Source organism: Epinephelus lanceolatus, chromosome 15 (assembly GCF_041903045.1).
Source record: "Epinephelus lanceolatus isolate andai-2023 chromosome 15, ASM4190304v1, whole genome shotgun sequence".
NCBI classification, from domain to species: domain Eukaryota; kingdom Metazoa; phylum Chordata; class Actinopteri; order Perciformes; family Serranidae; genus Epinephelus; species Epinephelus lanceolatus.
This window is the reverse complement of record NC_135748.1, coordinates 42,318,494-42,329,605: the sequence shown is the minus strand read 5'-3', so window position 1 is coordinate 42,329,605 and position 11,112 is coordinate 42,318,494. Positions and strand designations below refer to the sequence as shown.

Below are 11,112 nucleotides of genomic sequence, written 5' to 3'. Positions count from 1 at the left end.
ACTTTGGATTGGCATCTTATTGAGGCAAAGTGTGAACAAAGCTGCTTGTGTTTGGACAGTAGTCATTTGTTGTTTCTGTTGTTAAATGAAACATGTTTCTATTCCTGCAGGAACATAAGGAATAAAATAAAACAAACTTTCCATCCTCCTGTCAACAGTGAGAAAACAATCAAATGATACTGAGCCCTACCTGAGAATAATCCCAGGACAAAACTGAAATTGTTATCAAAAGAAAGAAAAGATACTGCACATCATGTATGAACACACATCGGCTCTTTATTTCAGCAGCTCCCCCACGAGCCTGTACCAAAATATTCAAACCACCCCGTTCATGATAATCCGACATCATTAGCTCTGCAGAGGGGAAGACATGTTGTCTCTGAAACTTAAAGGAATCAAAGCAAAAAACAAAACGTTTGTCTTGGACCAAAAACCCTCTCTCACTTGCTGACCTGCAGCATCCGAAAAATCTCACTGCACAGTTAACAGGTAGTTTGTTTGCTTTGGCATCTTCTGACCGAGAGAAAACACAGAGGTACCAAATATTGAAAAAAAGAAAAGAAAGAAAAACAAAAAAGCTGCATGAATATCACACTGTACACGTTACTGTTAAAATATCCAATTTGCATTTTGGGACATTTAGAGAAAAGACTATTAGAAGGAATCAAAGTTTAAATGGGCGTAAACACAAATTCATTAAAAATTATATAAAAGCAGTATCCAAAAAAAAAAAAAAAAAGCACCTGACCATTTCAAGGTATTTAAATTAAGTGCTTAAATAAGGTGGGACATGACAGAAGCAAAATAAAAACATCCAGTGAGGAGACTGAAGACAAACGGCAGACTGGGCAGTGTGGTTATTGCATCATGGCAGTGATTCGTGCTGCGAATGCCAGCGTGATAATAAAAAAGTCAAACAGGCAGTGGGTTCGAGTGGTTATAAAATCAATCACATTGCTTCTTGATGAAATCTGTTCACTGCACCTCAAGCGTTCATCATCACGTCTCGCCCCTCTTTCAATCTGCATAAATAACTAACTTTGCTAAAGTTAAATGAAAAGATTTGGGACTTTAGAAAATCCCCTTCTGTTGGTGCGATCCCAAAAGAGAATCCTCGTCTGTGGGGGCGGGGCCTCTGGCTCCGCGAGGAGTTTGTACTTGAGCCCGTTGAGGGGGAGGCAGTGTGTCTTAGAGGCAGTTTGGGAGGACGAGGAGGCGCTCACAGCTTCTTCAGGCGGCTGTACATGTCTCTCTTGCTGCGCTCCCCGGCCCAGGTGCGACTCTTGAGGCGGAACTTCCTCAGGTCCTCCTTGAAGTCCTCGTGGTGCATGGGCCGGTAGGACTGAGGTTCACATTGTGACTGCGCGGGAAGAAAATGAGACCAGTTCAAAGAGCTGAAGAGCCACCGAGGGGTTCAGTCAACCATCACCACGTGGGACAGTTACTCACTAAATGTTCACAGGGGGAATGTCAATGGTGAACGGCAGAAAATATTGTCGACCAGTCACATGTCAGTCTAAAGGTTCATTTTGCTTCTAAAGTTTATCGCAATGCACACTACCCAGGTCTCATAGGAGCTAATATCACCTAGCCTCGCCGCTCATTCAGCTTTAACTGCTTGTGATGCCGTCCTGACCCAACTGCTTTGATAAGGAAACACTGTGCCCGCCCTCCAGCCACCTTTAGCATTGCTTACTACTGTTAGCTCTGTTGGTGATGTCAGCAGTGTCAGCACTGCTAGCTGCTAACTTAGGGCCTGTCCATGTCGTGTTTTTTACTCAGCACCAGCCTTGTTCAATTTTTCTCAGTGAGGAGCTAATAAATGTGTCTGCTTATAGTGTTATATCATAGTTTTTTCAGAGTAATCAGCCTTTTTTGTGCCCCTGCTCTGAGTGCTTCTGATTACAATCTCTACAATTTCCAGTAACACGCCGGTGATGTCACTGCTGCTTCTTTGGCAAGGCTAATATCTACCGTCACAACAGAGACAGAAAGGCTAATATTTTGGGCAGCTACGCTAACAGGTTAACTTTATACTAACTGCTCACAACAACTGTTAAAAGGAAACTTTAAATTCACAGCAACAGGTGTTTCAAAATAAAAGCACCAGTGGTTCCACTTTGATTTATTTAGTTAGAACAATACTTTTAATTGTATTAAAACAGTATTTGCTTTAACTTCATTATACATCAGTGTCTACTTTATTAAACTTTACTGTAAATAAAGTTCATTTAATAATGTTGTATTTTAATAGTCTACACGAGTTTAGAGATTTCAGAATACTGCATTGTGCATCACAATCAGGGTATGAAATTAACAAAATATTTTGGGGGCAATTTTGGCCCCCACGGTCTAAGAAAATGGGGGTATTTTCAAAATGTTTGGGGGCCATCAAAAAATTGTAATTATGTTCTAACAATAAGCACATGAAAAGCAAAACCAACTAAGATAGTGTCTTCACTCTTCAGTAGAAACCACTAAATGAAATAAATAATGGGTTACATAAAGTTATGGTTGCAAAATATCACTCAGATTTCCTATAATTCAACCAGTTTAAATGTGATGATTTAACCATTAATCTACTGATAGCAGTACTAATGTTTCACCACATTACAGTTACTTTTACTGTTAAAAAGGCCAAATTACTATAAATTCCTTAGATGCAGTCCTGGAAGTAAGTTAATTTAAAATTTAACATTCATTCTACCTTAATTTTTCATTAATTTGTCATTGTGTCGACACAGATCACCCAAGAAATGGTTAATTTATATTTATGGTACAGCAAAGCCCCCTCCCCTTCTCTGTCAGATTACTCTCACGTAATCAGTGCAATCTCGTTGATTATGTCTGGAAAATGAGTTGTAGACGTGACGGTAAATTAATTTAATGAAAATAAAATTATACTTTAATGTCAGATTGTAATACTGTTAAAAATATAAATACATATAGTTGTTTCAAAAACTTGGGGGCAATTTTGGCCCCCGGAACATGGCTTTTGGGGGCATTCTTGGATAAACTGCGGGCCAAATGGCCCGTGGCCCTTGCTAATTTCTGACACTGATCACAATATTCTTTTTAAGCCACATCACCCAGCCCAGTCACCAACCCTCTGATAATGGAGCATTAGGCTGGCTACACAGCTGATGTTAGTGTCAAGATTTTATTGTCATGAAACACCAATGCAGAGTACGTCATTAAATAAAGCACTCTGAGTGCTTTATTTAATGAGGCGCTACGATGACGTGCTTTTCTGCTGATGAAAAATGTCATGTGGACACAAGACCTGAATGCACAAAGACCCATCTGTTAAAGTGACGTGATCTTACAGCGTCATCTGCCTTCACTAAGTCCCGAAATGTGTCCTTCAACAGTAGTCCATTTGTCTCAATGAAACAGTGGACATCCAACATCAAATATCCCAGCTAGTGTCACAAGGCCACAATCTTGCTTTTAATGTTTTTAGCTGTGACATATCACATGTCGGTGCATAAAACAAACTTTGGCAGGTTTTAACTGCCAAAAATTGCAATTCCAACAAATTTAATTCTCCTGAACAGCTACTGAGCAGGAGTTGTGGTGACACGGATTCGTCAACCACAGTTTAATGGCTTCTGTTGAAGCTCGATGTGCAGACACAGTTTTAGCTTCAAAACAAACTAAAGAGAAACTGACCTGGAAATGAGGGAAGAAGTCTTTGTATCCACCCTTGAGGATGTAGAGCTCAGGGTAGTGGAGGTGGGGATAATCGTTCATGGCGCGGTCTCGCTCCCTGACGAAGCGGCACATTCGAGGGCCACGCTCTGACGAGAACTCGCAGTGGAAAATGATGACGACACGTTTGTCCTGGGACAACGGGACGACGGGCGTTTTGAGGAGGAAGTCCTCCACCTGGTCCTCCTGGTGCAGGTTCAGAGCTCCCTGAGATGACAAAGACAATTATTTAATTAATAACATACAGGACCTGACACAGAGACAGAAACACTTTAAAGGGCAACGTGTCTAATGTGTCTAAGGCAAAGTGTCTGGTGACTAATGGGAACAACAATTTTTTGTAACTAGTCCAGTATCGCGTGAGAGCGCTGCAGTGAAATGGGCTGCAATGTAACCTTAATGGGCAACTGTGCACCATCAATGTCCGTCCACTAATGGTTTGTTTTTGTCACTGACAGGCTCAGATTGTTATTCTAAGTGTGTGACAACATTATGAAAGGATCCCTACAGAGAGTAAGGTCCTTTTTGTTTAACCAGAAACAGCCCTGAAATCACCGTCACCAAACCCAGACTACATTTAAATAACAAATCATTTCATCATCATTAAACACATCACATATAAAAGTTGACAGAAACCACTTTATAAAATTTAATTAACGACAAAAACACGGGGAGAAGTTACCCTTTAACAGGCGACAAAAACAATGTCAGACATACAGACTTAACAGCAGTAAATCCTCCATTACTTAAAAAAAACCTATCAAACTGTATTTAGTATTAACTGCCCACAGTGACTTGTAGTTTCAAACTAAAGGCGTTACAGCTAGTTGTGATGAACACTTCTACATATTTCTCAAGGAAAAGCAATTGTCTTTAATTCAAGCACAAACGTATTTGGAGACTGTCGCTCACCTTGATGTGTCCTCCCTCAAACTCGTAAGGGTATCGACAATCCACGACAATGACTCGCTCAACCAGATGATTAAACTTGCCGGACAGAGCTGCCACCATCTGCAGACCACAAACAACTCAATTTAATATTTCATTTCAAAATTCAGTCTACAGTGTGCTCCATTTTTATACATAAACAGTGAGAGACACCAACAGAGTGCCTCAACTCACCGTGTCTTGGTTAATGTACTTGAGGTCTTGATGTTTGCCATCCACTGTGGGGAGAACGAAAGGCTGAAAGACAAGAAAAGAAATTGGATTAGAAAAGTAATTCAACACCTGAAAGTTAACAGAGTGGGAAACACAGCGGCCGTCCTTACCTTGGTGAAATCACCAATTAGCTCGTTGGAACCGTCCTCGCTGTCCAGCAGCTTCTCGATGTCTGTCTGGCAGAAGGACTTGGACCTCTGGAGCAGTGAGCAGCTCTGCAGGAGGAGAGGAGGGAGAGATTTAAGGAGGCAGTCAAGGAGAAAATGAGGTAATTTGAGATTGCCTGTAAATCCAGGGACAATAACCAGTCGGCCTCAGCGGATGTCTCAGAGGCCATTTCTCCACTTCTAATAAGGAGGCGGCAGATGGTCAGTGGAGACTAAACCCTGCAGACTCAGGCCAGTGCTTTAGTCTCAACTGATCACTTCCTGCGTCCTAAAAGACAATCGAATCCTTCCAGGTTTAGAACAGAGGCTGTAAAATGTTACCGACTTAGATACAAGTTGGAAAACATCTTTAAGTCAAACATTTTAGCCTGACCTTAGACAAGACTGTTAGCAGCTAGTAGCTACAGACTTGGACCTGATCAATACTGGATATCAGGCTCCAGTTACAGACACAGCTCTTTTTATACACAAAAGGTGATAACGCCTCTTTCACCGTGTGTTTGGTCAAAATTAAGCCCCTGTTTTCATCATGTCACCACCGGTTTCATTTGTTAAACGACATTTTATACAGTTACCACACTGACTTTGACAAATACTGATGGTCTCGTTCACACCATGCAGCGAGGACTCACCATTCTTGGGGATTCGGGGTTTTGCTCCAGGGTGGTGACCTGTGTTCCTGCCAGGCTGCGTCGCCTCTTCACCCTCACCGGTGTGTTTTCATCCCCTGGGCAGTCGGGACGCTTCACAGAGGGACGGGACGAAACTGGACTGGGACTGGGCATGGAGGGGGAGCGGAACAGGCTCCGCGGCCGGCAGCGGATCACAGGCTGAGGGGGGCAAAGATTATTAAACTCAGTACTACGTTTACATTTTGTGAGCTTAACACGACTAATAAATACAGTATGAATAAAATTTGTTCCCTGGTAGACAAACTTACCGAGTCTTCTCCTGCACTGTCAGCCACCAGCGGGGCGGTGAGCAGGCTAGCCATTCCCATCGGCATCCCACAGTCATTCTGTCAGTGACAAGAAAGTGTTGTCAGACAAATATTTAGAGACAGTGTGAGTTAAGTTATATGGCTCAAGTGTAACCATCTTAATTCTCCAAAGAAAGGAGGAATTTGAATATCATCAAAATGTTTTTACTGGCAGAAAATCTGTAAAGAAATCCATTTGACTATTACAAAATGTCCACAGATGTCCGTGTAAGTAACACGCCTCACCTCCATGTTGTCATCCATTACGTCCAGGAAGCCGTCGTCTTCGTCATCGTTTAGAGAGGAGGTTGGGGAGGAGCGTCTCAGGAACATGGGGCTGGAGTCATAGAAGTCCAGCTGCTGACCTGGAGGAGGTGAAGAAAACTGGACGAAGGAGAAGATGGAGGAGGGTTAGAGTCTTTCTAGAACCAGGTTTGTGCACACAGGCCGATGCTGATTCTTCACATGTTCGCGTACCATGAGGGCCGGTGCGGAGCTGGGACGGCAGGCAAACGCGTCCTTTGACCGACCGCTGTTGAAAGAGCGCACACGACACCGTGACACCGGCTTTGTTGGTTTCTTGAATTCAAAGCCCTCCTGAAAAAAAAGAGGGATATTTTTTAAAGAGTGAATCGATGCTCAACTTTTTACGAAGCATTCTCACAGCCCCTAATTGTCTCAATTTTTCAACATGATGAATAAAAAAACCTTTCCTATTTCTCCAACTGTGTAAACTCAGAGGCTACTCATCTGTTCTGGAGCTACACAATTATTTCTGCAGGCATTTATTATCTGTACAAACCATAAACTTACAGAATAATAATGTCCAGTGTTCAGTAACCGTACCTCTGAGAGCTATGATAAAACCCTAGGATTTATCAAACTTTTAAGCCAAATGATGCAATGCTTCACCACGGCAACAGCTTTGTTTAGCTTGTCTAAAGTTCTGTGGTTGCTACTGCCCCTGACAGTCCATTTAACACTGCAGGATCTCTTCAGTGATGTGTTCTAGCCAAGACACAAACTGCATCACTGACCTCCGGCACATTCTCCTTGTTGTCGTGTCCTGAGGCGGAGGAGGCGTTTATTTGGGAGGGTTGTTGTCCGAATATTCCGTAGCGGTGGGGATCTGGTTCCTGTCCCTTCAGACATGGACTGAAACTCTGGAGCTGGAGCTGAGGAGGGGAGAAGAGGAGGGATCCACGTCAGCAGAGGCTCAGTGGCTGTAAACAAGCGGCTCTGTGGTAGGTTCACACTGGAAGATGCTTTTAATTCATTCAATATGAAAATCTGCCCTCAAGACAATGTCTTGTTACCCAAACTCATCTACAAGTATGAGGTTTGTTTTATTGGCTTAAAGGGATAGTTCAGATCTTTTGGAGTGAGGTCACGTGAGGTACTCCTCCACAGACAGTATATCACAAAGAGTAGATTTCAGTCAGCATGCCCACAGTTCAGAGAAGCACGCTGGAGACTGATTTGGAAGCTAAACTATGTGATGTTGTGGAGGGGACAGCCACATGACAACAGGCCAAACTCTAACATCATCTGGCGAATCTGGACTCATTAATGTAAGACATGCAGAGCTGTAAACAACACACAAGGCAAATCTTCTTACCGGCAGTGAGTTGATTCTGCGAATTGGCATCCTCCTGCAATTGATAGAAGGGAAAGGAAAGCACTGTAGTCAATACAAATCAAATCAACAGGCAGACGTGCTGTTTTAGGTTGAGGAGTGAAATACTCCTTGGAGAGCAATACTGTAACAGCCAAACACAAGCTAATGATTTTATGGTATTGACTAGAAAGCAACTTACACGTTGATGACTCTGCTCGACTGCTGAATGGCCTTTTCAAACCTGAAACAGAAAACATAACAGATCATTCACAATGAGTTGGAAAGATTGAAAAAAAGAAAAGTAGGAGAAGCATTTAATAATGTTGTGTAAAGAATTTAAATGTCCTTAAATTGCTTGTTTTTCCATCTGTTCATGTTGTCTTTGATCAACTAATCATTGACCGACAAATTGTTTCAGCCAGAACAAAAAGTAACACATCTTTCTGATCAAACCTGCTGAGGAAATACGCTGACCGCCTTCGCTGGCAGTTGCAGAACACCTTGTGCTCATAAACTACAAAGACAAAGAGGCTAGAGCTCTATTGAGAAAGTAGGAGGAACGGTTGGACGAGAGGAAGCTGAGTGAAAGCAGAGGCAAGAGGTGGTCTTTGCATTGGAGTTTTGCCCACCTGTATGCTAAATGAGTAGAGAGCTCAGTGTGATGGGGGGAGGGAGGGCAGGAGAAGGGATGCAGAGATCAGCTAATCTACCATATGCCTGCTGGAGCCAACGTCGCCAACCCCTTTTCTGCAAGAGCCCTTTGTTTGTCGAGGAGAGAGCGTGTCCCATTCAATGCAGACCATGAGAAGGGAGGGTGCCCTCATTTCAATGGCCACGACGCACAGAAAACTCCAGCCCCCCCTTTTCCTATTGAAATAACAGTGCATAGGAAGAGTGTGCCAAAACCCAGAGGGGGTGGGCTATCATTAAACCCAAGCGCGGGGCATGTCCTCCCCCAACCTGGAAGACTCCTAGCAACCGAGCAGCTGTAAAGGAGGTGAATGAGGTCTTGAGGACCAAATGCTGCCGTAAAAGAACTCGCACATCACACAGCGACAGATGTCTGCAGAGACTCACCCTCCTCTGAGTTAAGAAAAGGGCCACCCAAGATTAGCAAACTGGGGATATGCTGACAAACTGGCCAAGATAACAAAGATAACCTGCATTTAGGTTTCAGGCAAATGTAAAACTCATCCTTCTGTGTGTCTTCTTCACTTAATAACTTCAAGAAAGTTGAGCTCATATGTCCTTATCAGCTTATCTTCTTAGTAAAAAAAACGAGTGACGCTGCCATTTTAAAGCCAACGGTAGAAACCATAATCCTACAGATGAGAAATGGAGCTTGGCTCAGCTGAGCCCAAGCGCAGGGCGGAGGTGGTGGGGGGTTGGTGTTGGGGGACGCAGAGGGGCACAGCTCACAGGCTGATTGATTAGAACAGACATGACGAGGACAGTGCAACTTACGTGTCCTCCATTTCCACACCATCCATGGGGCTGGGGAGATCCATGCCGAGGCCTGAAAGAAGAGATTTGTGTCACAGATCGATGCGAGAGTCAGGTGGTTAACTGCTACCAACAACCACAATACAGACACATCGAAACTGTGGGTGGACAATTTTCAATCCTCAACCAGTTTCACAAAAACTTCAGGATAAATTTGAATGTCACTTTATACTGCTGAGCAGTTTAATTTGTAAAAAAGGAGTGACGTGACTGCAACTCTGGGGCTGTGAGTAGGGCTGTGAATCACCAGAGGATCCACGATGCAATATCATCATGATGCAATATTGCAGAAATGCAATGCTGGATATTGCGATAAAATATTGCAATTTATGACCCTTTTCAACTTTAAATTTTGTCCTCAACAGTTTCATCTAATAAAATTAAGTTTTCAGTCTCTTCGTCTCACTTCAGACAGTTTTTGCAGCAGCAAAATGTATCTAGTGGACTGAAAATTGATGATATTATTCTAGTAGGCTACCTTAAGTTTAATTTGTATTTGTCATACTAATAATTTAGAGAATTAAAAAAAAATTGATAGTTGACACTGAGTGATGACACGATATTGCCACACACAAATATCTCTGTACTATGCTTTATGGACTTTTCCACCACTGTGACCAATTACAAAAGTGAGAACACCCCCCTCACAGTTTCCGAAAGCTCAAGTCAACACATTACAATAGCTTGATTTGTCTCACCAACACTTCAAAGTCTAAATATATTCAATTAACTATCATAATAAGACAAATAAAAGAAACAAATCCTCAAAATTAACAAGGTGGGAACACTGTAATGTTTTGCTTGAAATTTACAGAATGGTTAAAACCAACCACATGGAGACATCTTACAGTCATGACTATGAAATGAGATGCAATAGATGCTCATGGGGCCTCAGGCATCAGTCCTAACAGCATCAATTAGCACAGACAATGGCTTTCAGGGAGACTCACCGGCATCAGATGAGACGTCAGAAGCAAAGGAGGGGACCTTCTCCAGGGGTGCGTGCTTTCTCCTTTTCGGTGTATCACATTGACTGTGTGGGGAAAAGATGAGCAGTGGTATGAGTGGTATGGGCTGTAAACCACACTGTGCATGCTGGGAATAAATTAATGTTTGTCCATGGCGTGCAAAAACCAGAAGCAAAGGTTAAGAAAATGTATAACACGTAAAATGTAATAATAATACCTTCCGAGTCCAGCTAAATTGTTCATGTCCAGAGCCAAGTTGGTGACAGGCGACAGCACGGCGGCGGGTCCGGGGGAGAACAGGTTCCTGCAGTGCGTGTTCTTTGTGCTCAGCTCGGGCAGAGTGAGCGAGGAAAGCCCGGGGATCCCGTCGGGCCTGCTCTTCAGACCGCTTCTCACAGGGCTGGTGCAGCCAAACATATTACCCGACTCCATCTTAGCTGTCCGAATTTATATGAATCCTGCAGAAGTTTTGCTTTGCGGAGGATTTAGCTTAAATTTTGGTCTGAAAGCGACGAATTAGCAAGACGGTCCAATCTTCGAGCTAACCCGGAAGCTAACCAGTTAGCTAGCAGTAATTTATTAAAGCATTTCCAAACGTAGGATCCTTCACACCGACTAGAAGAGACTCGGTGGTTCCGTGTGGAGTTAACTTTGACTCGGTCCTAATGAAGCCACATAGCTGTAGTGTGTGTCAGAGAGGAGCGGAGCAGCAGGTTCCCCTCTGACAGCCTCTGGTTTCTGAGAAAAGGCGACTGAAGCTGCTCGTATTTATGTTCAAAATAGAAGCTCAGGAGCGGCAATCTCTCGGCCAATCAGCGCCGTTGTGATATCCAGCTGACCAATCAGAGCGCGGAACGGCTCTGTTGTCCTCTCAGCGGATGGGGAGCAGAAACAGGAAGTGACACAATCCTTTAAAATTTCATCTTTCTTCTCAGATATCTTTTGTTCTCACACTCTCAGCTGTGGGCTCTGGATTTTATCAGTTAATGTGGCAAAAAATATTAA

The 11,112-nt window shown here is 43.2% G+C and overlaps 1 protein-coding gene across 1 annotated transcript; it reads right to left on the bottom strand.

The window, feature by feature from the left end:
- Window positions 1-256: 256 nt before the first annotated feature.
- cdc25b (cell division cycle 25B) lies at window positions 257-10,866 on the bottom strand. The gene is made up of 15 exons (XM_033643675.2): window positions 10,325-10,866; window positions 10,090-10,172; window positions 9,101-9,152; window positions 7,836-7,877; window positions 7,637-7,670; window positions 7,056-7,193; window positions 6,496-6,615; window positions 6,265-6,402; window positions 5,980-6,057; window positions 5,672-5,869; window positions 4,983-5,087; window positions 4,834-4,896; window positions 4,624-4,722; window positions 3,673-3,918; window positions 257-1,360 (listed from the first exon to the last, which is right to left on the bottom strand). The coding sequence occupies exons 1-15, from the start codon at window positions 10,537-10,539 to the stop codon at window positions 1,220-1,222; spliced, it is 1,752 nt and encodes a 583-aa protein (XP_033499566.2). The 5' UTR covers window positions 10,540-10,866; the 3' UTR covers window positions 257-1,219.
- Between the last annotated feature and the right edge of the window lie 246 nt (window positions 10,867-11,112).

What these genes read in the sequence shown, in the direction of transcription:
- cdc25b (XM_033643675.2), bottom strand. Translation starts at nt 10,539, where the DNA reads ATGGAGTCGGGTAATATGTTTGGCTGCACCAGCCCTGTGAGAAGCGGT. An exon ending in ACCCCGAATCCCCAAGAATG is followed by an intron (nt 5,088 to 5,671) that starts GTGAGTCCTCGC and finishes CTCCTCCTGCAG; the next exon opens with AGCTGCTCACTGCTCCAGAG. An exon ending in TTGAGGGAGGACACATCAAG is followed by an intron (nt 3,919 to 4,623) that starts GTGAGCGACAGT and finishes TTGTCATCTCAG; the next exon opens with GGAGCTCTGAACCTGCACCA.